Source organism: Lichenostomus cassidix, chromosome 1, assembly GCF_008360975.1.
Source record: "Lichenostomus cassidix isolate B80296 chromosome 1, HeHo_3.0, whole genome shotgun sequence".
Lineage (NCBI taxonomy): Eukaryota > Metazoa > Chordata > Aves > Passeriformes > Meliphagidae > Lichenostomus > Lichenostomus cassidix.
Window position 1 is genome coordinate 84,141,092 of NC_139479.1, and position 18,214 is coordinate 84,159,305.

General features: G+C 39.5%; 1 protein-coding gene across 4 annotated transcripts in view; it reads left to right on the forward strand.

Annotated features, from left to right (window-relative positions):
- The window catches only part of TENM4 (teneurin transmembrane protein 4), a 917,609-nt gene that overhangs the window by 727,793 nt on the left and 171,602 nt on the right, over positions 1–18,214 (forward strand). For all 4 annotated transcript variants that reach the window (XM_085066138.1, XM_085066148.1, XM_085066158.1 and 1 more), the window contains 3 exons: positions 6,117–6,287; positions 11,028–11,242; positions 16,522–16,732. In XM_085066138.1, the coding sequence (XP_084922264.1) occupies positions 6,117–6,287; positions 11,028–11,242; positions 16,522–16,732 (597 nt within the window). The remainder of the gene's footprint in view (positions 1–6,116; positions 6,288–11,027; positions 11,243–16,521; positions 16,733–18,214) is intronic.

Here is an 18,214-nt window from a genome sequence, read left to right on the forward strand (position 1 = left end):
CATCAGTTCTTCTCATCTGTTCCTTCTCACATGCTGTTTTTCCATTTTCGCCTTTTCCCCATACTGCACCGGGAGGCTTTGGAAAACCCCTCTCCCTCCAAGGAGTGGCTTTTTGTCTTGTGTTGGCTTTGGCTTAGCTGTCAGCAGTGCAGCAAGGTGCTTATAGAAACCAACATAGTGCAGCCAAACTTCTCCAGATAGAGCCCAGTGCCAGTGCAGCCCAGCTGGGGAGGGTGGAGTGGCTGTGCAGAGAAGCTTGGCTTTTCCAAAGCTTGTGCCCTCCCCTGTGTAATTTAAGCAAATGTACTGACATCCCTACATAAATATGGATTCCAGCCCTGTACTATGCTTAGTGCGAAACAACTGGCTAGGTTTTTCAAATGAGAAACCCAAAAGAGTTTCTGTCTTGCCTGCATGCCCTTTACCCCCTGCTCTTGCTGTAAGTCCAGCCTCAGGTGGAGATCATTAATGTGTTTGTTAAGCTTCTATTCTAAAAAATTATTTTTTCATTGTTCGGGGCAAGATCAGTTGTTAGCTGGAAAACAGTTGTTATTTTATTCATTCCTTAGTTTCTGTAGGAGCTTTGCCTGGGCAAGGAATCACCAGGCCATCTGTGGTACCTGCAGAACTTAGCCCTGAGAGGGCAGGGGAGAAGGAACAGCAGAGCCTGTGAGCTGCTGTGAGAATGCTTTTAACAAACACTATGGAAGCAGCTGGTGGCTTCAGCTGCAGCCTTAATTCCAAACATCGTAATTGATTGGTTTGGTTATTTATTACACTTAGCTTGCTGCTTTGGGCAAAGCAACAAGCTAATAAAGGGCCAGCAGTTTGTTTTTCAATTTTTTGCTGACTGGCGTGGTTTCTGGGGGTCTCATATGCTTCAGTAAGCATGTCTTGTCTTTTCTTCTCACTGTGATCTATCACAATCATCTGCCTCTCTCTGCTAACTCCTTCGCTCCATCAACCTGTCCTAAGAGATGTCCATTTTGTTGACCATGTGAATTATTATCTTTGTTTGTCCTTTTTCATTCTAAGTGCTGTACCACTTCCTTTGTTCACTGTTCTGCTGAGTAAGTTGTTTTGACTTTAGTGTTTTGCTGTCTCATAAGCAAGTGGCAATAATACAAAGATACTCAAAAGCCTCAGTTTCTTCAAAAGAAACTTGGGAAGAATGTCCCTCTTTATTTGGCTTAACAGCGTCTGCTGATGCTGATTATGGTGTCCACAAGTAGCTATGGAGTAGGAATAATGCAATGTAGGAAGAGATAATGTGTTAAAATTAAAAGAATCATGATCCTGAATACTTGGTTCCACCAATATGAACTTTGATTTATTTGCTTGATTAAATAAATCAGCTGATGCTAAACTGTTTGCAAATTTTCTTTGCTAAAGTGAATCTGAGTCCAGCAAATGAACAGCCATATCACACTGGCAAGTTTGAAATGCTAAGCTCAGCAAGGTAATCAAACCCTGAAGGGACTGGAGTTTGATGGCCATTTTTTTTCCACCAGTAAGGCAGGCACAGGTGGCTTAAGTCTGAGGATAAAGTGATTTACTCTGCCACAGAAAATTCTGTTACTCATTCAGCAAGTTTCAGGGCACATTTTGCTAGCACTTAGCTACAGTGGAAAGGTTGTGCAAGTCAAAGCTTTAAAGTCAAAACATGAGTGTAGTGGGCCAGAGGCCCCAGATGCCTTTATATCATCTAAGTTGTTGGTACTGAAACAGCCCAGAGAGCATGCAGGGTTCCCCATAAGTATTGTTTTCATTCCAAGAGAAGGCAGACAAAGGAGTTTTATTCTCCATGGGAAATATAACCAAAGTTTCTGCAAAGAGCCTGTCATGGCGTTTTCAAGGCAGTGAAAGCTACATGGTATTTTAGAAAAGTGTACAATTTAATGATTGTTAATTGCAGAGTGCTCTTTTAATACGCGGGGAGCCTTCAGTATCTGAAAATCTATTGGGCACCATGTTGGAGAGGGAGAGGGAGAAGGACATGGGGGCTTTTAGGAAGGCATTTACTCTGTGTCAATGACAAATCTAGCTGAGCAGGGGGTGAAAAAAAAAAAAAGCCAGAGAAAATGTCCACAGTGGATTCCATTGACCCAGAGACTAAGAACACCAAGAATCTCAAACTATTTTTACAGCTTACTTTGCTTTTAGGAACATTAACACTTCAAAAGTTATGATTGTGCCTCCCATCTGTGGTTCCAGGGCTTTTCCCTGATTGTGGTTCTTTGTTGTTTTTTTTTTCCTGTGAGAAAGAACTTTCCATCAACTTGGCACAGAACAAGGTTGATTTTTGCCATTCCTAAAATTTTTAAACAAAACTGTGTGCAAGAACAGCTTTACACATCCCGTTGAGATGTAAAGACCCCAAACATCCACTGCTGTTACTACTTACTTTTTAGCACCAGTGTGGCATTTAGAGGGAGCAAGAGGAGAAATGAATCTGCCACCAGCTTGCCAATCAGATACTACTGGTGTTTGGAAGATAGTAATGAAATCACTTAATCACGTGATGTCCTCATAACATACCTGCTACCAGGGTGTGTTTCCAAAGTAAATCATTCTTTTTGTTCTTGTTTCAGGTTGACTTTCGGGGTTATTGCCTACCTGTAGCATAAATTGCATTATATCTGTTTGCAATATGAGTGGGAATATTTATAGGCTTTTATTTTGTGCTTAGAAACATCAAATCAGAAATCCTGAATAGAGCACTAGCTCTGAGCTTTTACACTCTGTTTCCTGAATTTTTTAAAGCCACTTGCTAATCAAGATGCTATTCAAATAATTCTGTTTTTCAGAGTTCTGCACTTTTGTATGCATGGTGTGCATAGATCTCATTCTCATGGCTTATCATTGGAAACCTTCTTGCAGCCTTTCAATACTTCAGAAAGAGGCTTATCAAAAGGATGTAGAGAGACTTTTTAAGGGAGTCTATAGTGACAGGACAAGGCGTAATGGTGTTAAATGAAAAGAGAATAGATTTAGATTAGCTATAATGTAATTTTTATTATCATAAGTTTTATTTTTAGGCTGATGAGGCACGAGCACAGGTTGCCCAGAGAAGCTGTGGATTCCCCAGCCCTGGCAGTGTTCAAGCCCAGGTTGGATGGGGCTTGGAGCAACCTGGTCTAGTGGAAGGCATCCCTGTCCATGGCAGGGGGGTTGAAAGCAGAAGATCTTTAAGGTCCCTTACAGCCCAAATCATTCTGTGCTTCATGTGATGATGGGATCAATGTACGCATGAAGCTTTTTGGTTTAGACAAAATCTATTAACCAAGGACGACAAAAGTTAATATATTAACACAAGCCTTTTAGCTTTGTGTGAAAGCACATTATCTATGTCAGAAATAATTGTGTCATGTTTTCTGTTTTGGGACATTGCAAGACACTTTTCAAACATTGAGAATTGAATGATGACATGAAATGGTTGATTCATTTGCTCAAGTGGACGGATAATATGCAAAAAAGCTGTAGCACTTCCAGGCTGCCAGTTCTGTCATTACACTGAAGCAAGATGATCACTTCTTAAGACATTTCCTCTAAGGTACTTTAAATGAATTTACTGCCTAGAATAAACGTCCATAGTTTTCCCATCACATCCAGAACAATGTTGAGTTTTTCACCTTCATTTGCTTGCAGTAAATAATGATCTACAGTAACAAATTCATCCTAAGGAGAGGAGAAGCAGCAATGTCCTTCTGGGCAAACAATGACCTTGCAATGTGTTTATAAAAGTCTGTGTGGAAGTTAGGCTGTGATGTCCAAAGGACAGAGCAAGTGAAATGGTGTTGTGGAGAAAGCAAACCACTGGCTCAGTTCCTCTCTAAACCAGGAATGTCCAGTGTAAGCTCATGCAGGTCATTGTAACCTGAAGACGTCTGATAGATGGAGCTGGGGTTAAGCACTTAGGGTCACCAGAACTTAGGCCTGACTGCTGTCTAGGATTGCCCAAGTTTGGAGGAGTGAAGAGGAGTTTTCATTCTGCTTGGAACTACAAACATGCCATGTTAAACGTGGGAACTTGCATGCTCAGAGCATCAAAGCCCTTGAGCTCTGTAACAGCTCTGCAGCCCCTGGGTAATGCTCTGGTCCTTGGAGAGGTCCAGCCTGGATGGAATTACCAGATAGGATCCAGTACTGAGCTTAGAACAAGGCTACTGGCAGAGAGCTGCATGAAATGCCTCTTAGAGCTTGTTACCCTGTAAGCATAGAGTAAGTTAAGTGAATTAACACACAATTACATTTTAATGGCCAAACAAGTGAATGGAGTTAGTCCTTTAATCTGCTGTAGTGCTCCTTTCCCTTTCTGTGTGGTAGAAAAAAGCAGATTCCTACCTGATGAGGTTTTATGAGGTTAATAGCTATGAAGTGCTGAGACATTCTGATGAGGAGGACTGTATAAACACAGAGATATTATGCAAGCATAGCAATGCCAAATGCTTGATGCAAATTCCTTGTTCATCTGATTTCCTCTCTTCCCTTGCACAGTTTCTCTGATGAGTAAATATACCTCTTTCAGATGAAAATACTTCTCCCTCTGCCTAAAGTACCCTGGTTAAATTACCAGTAGTGTTGGTAACATTCCTTCTTGGTATATGTACCTGTATAAAAACGAGTGTTGAGCAGGTCCTCAGGAGACTTTCCTTGCTGTGTGGGAGTTTAAGGAGCATATTTTCTTCTTTAATGGATAAGACTGTTAACAAACACAGTCCCCATTTACATGGTATAGAAAGAATTTTGCTCTCATGTTTTGTGATGTAGTTGTGCAAAGACAATCTTGTTTATGTTAGTAAATGATAGGTGACCTAATTGAGACTGAAGTGGAAAAAATCACATATTTTGCTAAATTGCCTAAACATGCTGTCTTCAGAGAGCTACTCAAATTACTTTTCAGTGTTCTTGAAAAGACTGTTTCTGATGCACAGGTTTAAATAAACTAACCACTTGTCCCTAAGAGTGGTTGCCAATCTCAGGTATATCTTTGTGAATAAAAAGAGAATTACAGGTCATGGAAATGCTCTGTTTCTTTACTGGGTTTGTTTATACTAAATGGCTGTGATGTTAGTGCCATTGTAAAGTTTCTTGGGGAAATTACAGTGTAAAATATCAAGGCTTTCCCTTAAAAAAGAAATGTCATTTCAAATGTAGCAAATATCAGATCATTTAGCTGTGTAGAGCCTGAAGCTAAGCTGGATACTGATTGAGTATGAAATGTTTATGTTTGGGATGGAAGAACTGATATGGGAAGCCACAATCCACATTATTTTGCTTTATATTTGCAAGGGGCAAGTATTAGTTGTATAAGCATATGATTTCCATACTCCTCATACACGTGTTTGCTTTTTAAGTAGTCTGTCGTGTTCCTTATCTTCACTTGTCTTTATGTAATGCCTTGAAATAGATTCACGTGTGCACTGGATGACTTTGCATGGCCCAGAAACCTACAGAGAGCTTTGCCCTGATATCACACAAATCTAAATGATGCTGCTTGTTTTCAATTCTCAAGGATTTGTCTTTGATCTATATAGAAGAAGCCAGTTTGTACGAAGGAATGCTCAGCCATCATTGCTCACATTTGTGACACAGAGCACAAAGGCATGTGTGCAAGATGGATCTTAAATTGCCTCAGTTTTCACTTGGTCTTAATCAGGAAAAACTGTCAGAGATGTCTATAAGGGCTTCTGTGTACAATTGGTGGGTAAAAAAAAAGAACCTATACAATACACTGTGAATATGGCTAAACGAAGTGCAGTTCCCTGGGATTTATTGGTATGCTGAGAAATAATACTCCTTGTATTTCTGTGTTCACCGCATTGTCACCCCAGCCTGGGGAGCTTTTTGAAACACTGTGCCTGGTTATCCTGTCATGCAGACCATGCGTCAGGAGTGGATTGGTACAGGTGATCTAAATTGAGTTTAAGTGGGTGGAAAGACCTAGAGAGCTGGTATGGTAGAAGCAGCAGGGGCTGTCTAATTGCATTAATCCCATTCTTGTCCTAAAGCAATGACAACTAATAAGGCACTGGAGCGAGGGTTTAGAAAGTGCCCCTGTAGTTCTGAAACTCTCCCAAACAGAAAAAGATGACTTTTCTCATTGCTCACCACAGCCATGCACCTGTTTGGCCTAAACTGGCACCTGCAGCCGATGGAAGGGCAGATGTATGAGATCACGGAAGACACAGCCAGCAGTTGGCCAGTGCCAACGGACGTCTCCTTATATCCTTCGGGGGGCACAGGGTTAGAGTTACCTGACAGGAAAGGCAAAGGAGCCAGTGAAGGTATGGTTGGTGTGTGTCCATGTTGTGAGTCTTCTGTCTGCCTCTTAACTCCAGCCGTCCAATCTCATGTTCCATTACCCTCAGTGCTGCCATCAGCAGGTGCTTTTCCAGTCTTTCACGTCTAGAACTAGTAGTCGTCAGTCCTGTTTCCATATGTTTCTAAGTTTCATACCCCTCTGATGTCCACTAATGCAATAAAACTGTGTGAAACCCTCCCCACACATTCAAGGCATTCTCACAGACTACAGAAGCATGAAAACCCTGCCTTAAGTGGCTGTTTTCATGGGAAAACATTGTCTCTTGAAAATTAAATGATTCTTGGAGCACTGGATCAAGCTGCCTCTACAGCACCACAAAAAGGTTTGCGTTTGACTACTTGTTGCCACTCCGCAAATGTTTTGAGGACCAGAATATTTACTGAGAACTATTACACTGTGAGTTTTGGCACTGCAGATTTTGGCCATAGCTTTGCAAAAGTAGCCAGATAAAAGGCCTAGGCCCCACAAAGCAGTACAGTGTTGACAGAAATTAGAAGCACCTTATGGATCCTCAATTCAGCAGCACCTTATCTTGCAGCTTTACATCTTTGTGTGTTTTTTTTAAGAGGCACCACTGCTAAGAGTACTTGTAAGCTCTGCCAAATCTTATCCCTCCCCAGATATAGCTGGAGAAATAAGAAATGCAAATTTTCAGAAAGCTTTTTTTCTTTGCTTGTTTGTCAAGCTTCTCTAAATAAAATTAAACTATTACAGTAAAATTGAAGTAATTGACTACTTTTGGTAGTTATTTTGATGGAAGAAGTTCTGTGGCAGATAAGATGTGTGCTACTGTTTTGGCAACTCACTGAACTCAAAAGTTTCCAGAGAGTTCCCTAGGCTTTGGCTGACAGCCTGTGTTTACATGTTTAATTTAAATTAATTGTAGTGGGTTTTTTTCTGTAAGAGCTTATCTGTCATTATTAGTCTAAATAAAGGCCATAATTATGTGTGTTCCTTAAAACAGTGTATTTACTGGTAAGTGATGGCTGCCGTCAAGTTGCTACAAGGAAAAATCAGCTAAGCAGGTTATTCTCAGCAAACCTTACTAGACAGTACAGCAAACTGCAGACAGCCCTGCTGTTGTACTCAAAAATACTTCATGACAGATCCTTTTTTTCTTTCCCTCTGACTTGCCATATGTTTCATTTTTGAATCATCTAGCTTTGATGTGTCCACTTCCTTTTAAAAGTTAAAGTGAAAATAAATGGATGTATCCAAAACTGCCGTGCAAGTGAAAGACCTGCACTTGATTTTATTTTAGCCACGTTTACAGTGACATGAGTAGAAGTTTTGATTGCTGCTCTGTTAAAAGAGAAATCTGGGAAATAGCCTAGTTCTGTCATTAGAAGACCCCTCAAGTTAGTGCTTAGTATAGATCTGAGGGATCTGTAGGCTTTAGAGGAAAATACCATGTCCTGACTAAAAACCACATCAGGACATCTTTGGTGCAGGAGTAACACTGTCCAGCCTTCAAATGCAGCTCTCCCCCATCAAGTAACTATGTAACTAATTCTGGACTAGCAGTGTTGCAGGGATTCTGTTCTAAACCAGAATGTATGTGACTGAAATTTATTTTTAAAAGAATTGAAATATATTTTAATGTCTTCCGGATCAGAATGAAATAGGCTGGAATGTGTTAGGAGCATCCTTAGAGCTGATCTGGATGAATCATTACCAGTGTCTTGCCAACTCTCAGGAACAGTCATTTCTTCTCATCTGTGGCTGTGCTCCAGGACAGCATTTACCTCTGTTCAAGCCCAACCATGTTTACCAAAGCTTAACCACTTTGGTAACTGACTGACTGTGGTTGAAGTCAGAGCTGTGTGTGTTCTTAAGTGTTTTGATTGGTCAGGGAACAGTCCTGTCAGAAATACAGAGAGATTCAGCAAGGTCTGAAATTAAATAGTTCATTTTGATATCCAGAGAAATTAGGAACAGTTGCTACAGCAACTAAAAAGTTCAAGGTAGTGTGCAGAAAGAGCAGAGTAATTGACAGCCCAATTAAGAATTCAGACCTGAAGTTAATTTTAAGGAGTCAGATATTCTGATTAAAAGCCAATTTCTGATTAGAAGCTGAAATGGCTTTTTTATTGTACTTTCTTTCTGAAGTATCCAGTCCATAGGGCCTAATCCTACTGTAGGGTAAAACTGATGAAACAGAGAGGGATTTCAGGGACTGAATTCAGGCTGGTGAAGAGAGCCTCTCCTTGGACTTCTGTATCAAGACTAGCTTCAACCCCTGGCAACGTGATATAACAGCTCTTAGGATATCTCCTTCTCATACATACAGCTGTCCACCAAGAGAAGACATAAACTTTGTAATTGTGTGTCGAAAAAATTATTTCTGTGAGACTGTCTTTTGCAGTCACAGAAGCATTTTCATTTGCATGAGCAAGCACTGCTCTCTCTCTACAGAATACATACTGTGCTCATTTTCTCTAGGCTCTCTCTTGCATAGCAACATCTGTCATATTAAATTCTCACCTTCCCTGTTTCACTCTGATGTACAATCTTTATTAATGAACAATCATGGGGCATATCAAATACTTAAAGTTTTCATTTGAATATCTAAGAATCTATAAAACATGTCAGTAATAATCAGAAAAAATATATCCTTCATTTGAACTATAACATGTGATGTCTTTAGCTCTTCTTTAATAGAATCCTCAATCTTTTCATCTTACAATTGTGCAATAAAAAACTTTGCATGAAGACATGGGAACTGTTTCCTTTTATCCTGACAGTGTGAAAAGAAAATTTTAGTATGCCGAATAAATACTATCAATCCAGTTGATAAAGTAATTCCCTTCAGAATCTAGCTGGTTGATTTTCATTGTGCAATTGTACTCTATTAGCACAGAAGAATTCAGAAAGAATGCCCATTAGCTAAGCTGCTTCTGATTATCTCCTTTAATATGTACTTTGACTAAAAAAGGATAAAAAGTCAGCAGATTTCCCCCCTGTATTTATTTGAGAGTGATGAGCAAAGATAAATGGAGATCTTATAAAATTGACAGTAGCTTTTCTTGTGTGAACATATAGCCTTTGCGTATACACCTTTTGTGCTGGTATGCATAAAACTTCTGCCTCAGGATAGCACATGCCATCAAGTCCTGTTTCAGCAGTGTCCTTAAGCAGTTGCTGATTTTAAATTAGGAGTTAGTTATTACTGGAACCAAAAGTGTTGCTAGGAAAAGTTCTCCATCCTTAATATGCATATCATTTTTATATTGATTTTCAGAGAAAACTAACAATTTACATCTGTTTCTCATGGAGAGTTTGTGTTGGGATGGTATATGGAGAAATTTAAGGCAATACTGTATTTAACATTATATAATATTAAAGGAAGTGTTGTCATTTGAAACAATAAAATGAAATGTTTTACCAGTCACATGTTCAATGAGGCAAGTAAATTCTGAGACTATTTGATGTGAATTCATGATAGATGAGGTTTTTTTCCCATTCCACAAATGTACGTACTAGAAGAAAAAAATTCGTAACGTGATTTTCCTACAAAAGAATGTATGTACCCAGAAGTTTCCTTCTGATTTTGTTAGAATTGTTTGCTCTGTGAAATACAGACTAGTGTGTGCTGTAGAGGCACGGAGATAAGAGAACAAATTTATTTGAATTTCCAGAATTAATAATTGGTCCTTGTTGGTGACATGTTGCTCTGCTTACTAAAGCCACAGTCTTTCAGGTGACACTACTGCATACTTTCCAATTAGAAGTGCCCTTAAGAAAGGCTGTTTGCTAAGCAGTTGCCTTCTTCATCATCCCTGTGGCCACTGGCTGGAAAGGGAACATTCTGGCATTTGATTTTTCATTCTGCCCCTCATTGCCTGGTCTTCCTTTGGGTCCAGATTTTTTCAAGCAGCCACCTGCTTTGAGAGTTGTGAGTGTATGAATTCCTCAGGTGTGTTTTCTAGGGGTGCCAAGCTCCTTGCTGACCCCCTTGGCCATTACAGCATGTACTGATTCCACTTGAATACCTAGGCTCTCCAGCCTAGTAGTTTTAGAAACAGATGCCTCCATTTGTCTGCTGAAAGCAAATGGATAATAATAGCACACTTTACAGATTATATTGAAACCCAATTAAAACCTCTCATGTTTCTTAATACATATTACTCAAGTGCAGGGTATGATCTCCTTTGTTTTCTTTAGCTTTTTTTTTCTTTAGCTTTTTTTTTGACTGTTCAACATATTTCAAATACCGTTACCACTGTCAAGAATTAATTTAATAGAGAAACATTTTCCTTTCCCCACTTAGGCATCGTTCATGCTGCTGTTCTCCACACCACCATTCCACTCTGTGGCACATCTGTCTCACTTTTGCTACACTTCTCTCTTCTAATTTAATGATGACTTCTCCATTCCTATATTTATATTCATTTAGGATCTAATGTCAGATGATTTATTCTTATCTTTGGACTGTAATTACACACTCTCTGATGTTACAGTTTAAACAAAAGGCCATTTTTCTCCAGGTTGCTCATGTTTTCAAACAAAACAGTTACTGAAACCAGAAATAATCCTGCCAGTTTTCCTCCCATAATCATATGGATTGGCTAGACAAAGTACTCTGAAGACTTCAGAACACTAATAGACTGTTTCTCAAGATCAGTGTCAGAGATACCAGTATGACTGGATTACTTTCAGGATCTAAGACTAATTCAAGAATTTTGTTCCTGTGTTTTGGCAGGAAAGCCCAGTAGTTTCTTTCCAGACGACAGTTTTATAGACTCCGGAGAAATTGATGTAGGCAGACGAGCCACACAGAAGATCCCTCCTGGTACCTTTTGGAGATCTCAGGTGTTCATCGACCACCCAGTGCATCTGAAATTCAATGTGTCTTTAGGAAAGGCTGCTCTGGTTGGCATCTATGGCAGAAAAGGACTCCCACCATCACACACACAGGTAATGAGGTCTTATTTCAATTTTAAAATGTTGTCTTAAACTGAGGTTTGTATGATGTATTGTTTTATCTCCTCTATCTCTTTCAAGAATTTGTTGCATGCTTGCAAGATGCCAAAGGTCATTTAACCAGAGAAAGACAATCAAGAGACAATTGCAAAATTTACACAAATCGATCTGGTGGGCTGTAGGCAGGGGCAGAGCAGGCAGTTGCCTAAGGCAGCAAATTACCAGAGGAGGAGAACGGTTTTGTGTTCAACAAGGCAAGTAAATTCTGGTGGTCAGTGAGAGTACCAGCTGGTTGCTCCCAAGCAGCAGAAGATACCACCTTCTGCATCCAGTGCTTTGCCCAAAGGCAACCACACTCAAACTGCATCCAAAGGAAACTTCTCTTAAGTAGTTCCATGCATGTCAGGTCTGTCTCTCTTTCAGCCACTGCCTTTCTTGTCTCATGGTAAGAGCAGTGAGAGCCCAGTTGGTCACCCTTAGGGGAGCAAGATTCACTTCTGTCTTCCATGCTGAAATGCCATGAGCCAACCCTTCACATGATGTGTGCTGACTGTCAGCTTAGACTTATATACGAATTACTTCGTCAGGGACAAGTAATTAGTATATAAGCAAAGAAAATCAAGGTTTTACAGAAAGCCACCAACTTAGGCAGAAATCAAGATACAGTTATTATTCTGTAGGACTAAAATGAAAACAGCTTTTCTTAACACACCTTGACAAAAATCATGTAAAAAAATCACTTTCTGGGAAAAGCTCTGAAAAACCATTTCTTTAAGTAAGGATTTTATGCATTATTTTCTCTCTGTTTCAGCTTCTAAGGTGCTCTTACCCAGATTAATTAATACATTAGGGCATAACACACTGGCAATGCAAAGTATCTTACTCCCACTTGCATCAGCAAGTTAGCAAAGAATTAGCAGGTTTATCTTGAATTAGCAGGTTTATGGTAGTGTATCTTGCCCTTGCCCTCCACTGTTAGCTGAAATTATTAGCGATTTATATAAATACCCTGCTTTTATTTCATTTTTGAGCAAACAAATATGTTTATTACAATCTCTCTGGATAATATGCTGTGTTGAACGTATTAACACACCTCCAGCTTATTTCTGTGAGAGGTGTCATAAATCTGCACTTCTTCTGCCTACTCCTCTGTAGAATTAAAATATGTCAGTAGGATCAGCACATCATAATTCAGTGCCACAGTAATGCTGTTACTGCCCTTTTTTTAATCAGTCTCCTTTCACAGGGAGATACATTTATAACTTAAAAATCCTGTGTTAGTTGAATAAAAACTCAAGTCATGATTGCATAATACTAACTGTAGATCAGACGTCTGTGTTCATTTTACTTGTTTGTTATCATTCTTAAATTTTGTTATGGAACAGAAGTTATTACATGGATAGTTTCAATTGTTTAAATAAAAAATATAAAATTTAAAACAGAAATCTCACTTTTTCCACGGAGTACAGTCACTGAAGAGCAGCATGGGTTTCCCACAAGGTCACAAGTCCTGCCAGCAACCTGCTCTAGTGGGGGCTCCATTTTCCATAGGGCCACAGGTCCTGCCAGGAGGCTGCTCCAGCACAGGCTTTGGACAGGGTCACAGCCTTTCTTGTGTGCATCCACTTGCTCCTGCATGGCTCTCCTCCACAGGCTTCCTGGAGGTGCATCTCTGCTCCCTTTGGGGCTCCATGGGCTGCAGGGGCACAGCTGCCCTCACCATGGTCTGCACCATGGGCTGCAGGGCAATCTCACCTGGAGCACTTGGAGCACCTCCCACCCCTCCTTCTGCGCTGACCTTGCTGGCTGCATAATTGGTCCACTCATATTTTATCACTCCCCTCTTCTCTGGCTGCAGTTACTTCTGTGCAATATTTTTTTTTTCCTTCTTAAATTTGGTATCACAGAGGTGACAATTGCTGCCATCACTGATGGGCTCAGCCTTGGCCAGCTGCAGGTCTGTCTTGGTTGGCTTTGGCTCTGTCAGACACAGGGAAAACTTCCAGCATCTTCTCAAAGAAGCCACCCCTGTAGGTCCAACTACCAAAACCTGGCCATGCAAACCCAGTAAAATGTTCAAAGTCATATCTATCCATACTAAAATAACAAACTGTTCCAAATTCTCTTTGGGAAACTTTCTCTGGCTATGGTGATTGTTTTCTATTTAAGGTTGCTAGCAGCTGTGGTCGCTAATAAGTAGGGAGAAAATGTAAACTCCAAATTTTTGTAGTCTTAGAAATGGATCATGCAGAAGCCCAAAATAATTTACTATTAACAATAGGCATTTCTTCTCATTCTTCTCAACAAATCATAATAAGTTAAACAATTTTGTTATGGTCTATTAGATTTAATCTTCCTATATCAAATACTTTTTTAAACTCATTTTAACCTAGGCCAAATTTTAATAAATCATAAATTTTAGGGATAGGCCATCACATCTTGCAGAGGGCATTTTTCCATTTGTACATTTTGAATTGATTAACATGGTATTTTATCTTTGATTTCATTGCTGGCAGTATCTAATAGCCTATTAAAAATCTTTGAACGTATTAAAATGCTATAAAGCACAATCCATTTGTGGCTCAATTAATATTTACAACTAGTAACTAGTAGCTTGGCAAAGTCATCAACATCTGCAGCAGCATCTTGCAAATATTTATAAAAAAAAACTTTTTGCTTTTGGCAGGAAGCCCCAAGTAAGCATAACCCACTGGAGTGGAACAACAGCAGCTCACTGTACCTGAGTGCCTTGAAATTGTTTTCATCTCAGTGAGCTCTAAGTAACTACATCTAGTATACAGTAGGAAGTGGATGCTTGTAAACACAATCCACAGGACATTTCTGAGATGTCCCCTCTATGGTGAGGCAGGTTGCATCCTAGGAGTGTCTCTTCACTTGCAATCCAGTTATTCTAGAAAACTAATTCAAGCTGCCATGGAGATGTCAGCACTTGGTGAGGTGAGGTGAGAACTTTACCTCTTCATGGTTTCTTCAGTTATATTTTAAAAATCAAGTCAACCTGTTCCAACATGCTCCAGAATAAACATGAAAATACTTAGGTTTTCCTCTTACTGGTTTTACCTTCTTCAGTTTACCTGTTCCTTACTCAGACTCAAGCTCTGTTGAGGCATTCCCAGCACCCAGACACTACTGTGATGTCCTCTGTCACTGTCCTTCTCAGCTGTGTCAGGCATGGTCACACTGAGACCTGATGAGGCATCAGCCCAGGCAGTAGCTCATGCTCAGAATGGCTACAAACACCTGGGTCACAAAGTGTCATTCAAACCAACCACTCACCAGTATCCTCTTAAATCATTCTGTTGTTTTCATGGAATCATAGAATATGTTGAGTTGGAAGTGACCCATGAGGATCATTGAGTCCAACTCCTGGCCTTGTGCAGGAGACCCCAAGAATCACACCATGTAGCTTGAGAGCATTGTCCAAACACTTCTATGGCCATTTCCCTGGGGTGCCTGTTCCAATGTTCAGCCACCCTCTGAGTGAAAAACCTTGTCATTATATCCAGCCTAAACCTCCCCTGACTCAGCTTCATGCTGTTTCCCCGTGTCCTGTCACTGTCACCACAGAGATCAGTGCCTGCCCCTCTGCTTGCCCTCATGCACCCAGGGCACTCTGTTTCAGTTGAAACAGAAATGTACATTTTTAATTACACATGCTTAGAATTTCTATTTTTAGATATTAGACTGTATGCTTTTATAATTTATGTTTACATCATAATTTTTTCAAAACAAAAACACTCTCTCTCTAGCAAAGCTTACTTGGACAGACACCCAAAAAGAATGACCTTTTCAGGAGTGCATACTTCCACATACTCAAAAAGACACTTCAGCACCAAATTTGAGATCTGTGTACTAAAATACAGCCAAAAGAAAATAAAAATTAAACAAGGTTCAAAACTAATTTCCTGCAAATAAATAATTAAAAATACTTTATTCATCTAGGGACAGATTCTGTCATTTCATATGTGAGCTGTGTCATATATAGTTTATTGCTTAAAATGTTTTGGAAATAAACACTTCTTTTTTTAACTTAGTAGCTCAACTTGTTTTAACTTTCCTGCATGGGAAAGAACATGTCATCAAGTCCTTATCTTGGTTGACTTTGAAGACCATACCAGACAACTTAATAGCAAGCACCCAAATTTTGCTACAATAAAGTGAAAAGGATTAGTGGCCTAGATATTGTTGCCACAGTCAGCTAACACTCAGCAGCCATTCTGTGCAGCAACATTTAGGGTTCAGAAATAAGTTGTGGTGTTTCTTTCTGCCTGTTTTTCTTCTTCCTGCAAAAAAAAAAAAAAAAATTACAAGCTTGTTTGACCAGCTGGATGAGAGAGCCAAAACCTAGTAAAATCAAGGAATAGAAAAGCTGAATAGTGCCTCAGCTGCTGGATTCTGCTTGTGAGGTGTCCTGGTCATCTTAACACATGATAAAAGTCAGATTAGATATGGTTCACTTAACATTTGTGATGTCTGCTAACCTTGTATCTGCCTCATCCCATTAATATAATACCAGACAAAATACAATTATTGTGGAAAATCAGAGGAAGGTTATTTAAATAGGGAACTAAAGGTAGTTGCCACACTAGTATTAAAAGCAAAGCAGTTGTTCAGTTGAAGTTACCCTTGCAAAAAGTAAATGCATACTTTTGAGGAAAATACCTAGAGCCACTCCTTAAATGGCACTTTTCTACATTATTTATTTCTTTCCCATCTTCATTTTCTATGATCTTTTAATCCCTTTTGCTATTGCTTTAAGATAAAACCTTTGTTGTCTAAGCAAAATACTTCTGCAAAACCTCTACTAGAGTTCACTTTAAAATATATCTTACTTTTCCCTTGGTGACCACTAGCAATTCTGGCAAACAACCCAGTTGGGCTAGATATATTTTTCTGTCTTATTTTCCATATTAGCCAAGACACAATGAAGATAACAAATAAGCTGCTTAGTGTCATATTTACAGTGCAGTTGAGGCATGGTCTCATGCTTCCCTGCCTATGTTTTTACAGAATAGGAACACCTCAGTAGGGCTGATACGCTGCAAGTCACCTTCTAAACAAAGATAATTTCATGATTCATATAATTATTCATATCCTAGCTATTTCCAAAATGGTTACTTGCAGGTAGTCCAGGAAAATACTTGTGTTACCAGAGAAAATCCTGTTGATGATGCTTCTGTAGACCCAGAGTAAGAGACTAGGCTTGTGGATTCCTGATATATACAGAAACATCACTGCCTCTTATGTTTCAGTTTGACTTTGTCGAGCTCCTTGATGGAAGACGTCTGCTGACACAGGAGGCGAGAAGCTTGGAAGGACCTCAGCGGCAGCACAGAGCTTTTGTGCCCTTGGCCAGCCATGAGACAGGATTTATCCAGTATTTGGATTCAGGAATATGGCATTTGGCCTTCTACAATGATGGCAAGGAATCGGAAGTGGTTTCTTTTCTTACTACTGCTATTGGTAAGGATTTCCTCTATTATTCCTAAACTTCTAAATATGCCTTGAGGCTAGGTATTAAAGCACATACTCAAATTGCACAATGGCTTGGTGTGGTTTTGGAGAGAAGGCTTGGGGGGGATTGTATTTAGCAACATGCTGAATACTGTTAGACCCTAAATGTTGAGTAAGTATTTTGTAGGCCTTTTAAGTAACTATAACCATAACGAGGTTGTGCCCAGTGCCAGACATGGATTACAAGCTGGAATACCCTTGCTTTCTTTTCTTACTTTGATTTGCCTTTAATTAGTTGGCTTTTGTTTGTTTTGTTTGATTTTTTTGGTTGTTTGAGTGGCTTTTTTCTGGAATTGAGAATGATTGAAAAAGAGACAGCAGCACCATGCCACAGTTCTGTGTGGCAGACAGTCCTGCCATTGAACACCATCCAGATCACTCAAGCTGGAGTTCAGGCAGAGTATTGAGGTTAAAACTCCAATAAAGAGCACTGTAAGACTTGGTAGTAGCAACCACAGTAACAGGAATCTCTGTTTCTCCTTGCTAACAGAATGAAGCTGAGGTTGCCTAAGAACAAATTAACTAAATAGGTCTTTCAACTTCTCTGGCAGTAAAATGCCCTGTCAGTTCAGCTCACAGGCATGGATTTGTCACTGTCCAAGGAGGAAAGGATGTTGCCAGTGGGTGCCTGACAGCACACTGAGTACTCTTCTTCCACCCTTTAAATATCAAAATCTGTTTCTGATTCAATAATATTTAATTTTATATTTGATTGACCTGCTGAAACTGTTCCTATACCTAAATTCATTTGGTTGTAATTTAAAGATTACTCCATAAAACTAGCAGTCAGGTTTCTTCTAGCCACAGTGTTTAGTGGACTTTTTTCCTTTGCAGAAAAAAGCAGACTCATTCCAAAGCTGCCATTAATCCCTCTCCCCACAGAGGCATTGGTGTTGAGTCTCAGCTGTCTGCAGTAGTTACCTAAGAACCATGGGCTGTAATTTGTCTTGGCAGGTTAATTAAAAAGTTTAGGTCTTATTAAAGCAAAGTCATTAACATCCCAATATTCCATTTTAGCAGTAAAGTTTATCTAATGCAGAAGTGGAAACTGCTGTAATACTCTGTGTTAAATTTAAAACCTGGAAATGTGATGTTCTGTCTTGTTTGCAGCTGAGCAGCACTGGAATTAGTTGTATATTAGCTTATGAAATTGAAGTCTTACTCTATTGAATGTGGATTTACTTCCATTTAGTTCCTTTTAGTAATTTGATTTTTTACTCACAACAACCACAGAAGCTTAAGATATTCTTCAGAAGGCAGCTTTTTTTCCTTGTTTAAGAATGTCTTCAGTTCAAAATTTCCCACCATAGGAAGAAAATCAGTAAGGCTCTAACAGCAGAAAACACGTTTAAAGCTCTGTCACTACTTGTTCTTGTTTTCAAAGTGATGCTTAAGTGTTCTAGCCAGACATTTCTCTTGGCCTCATTGCAC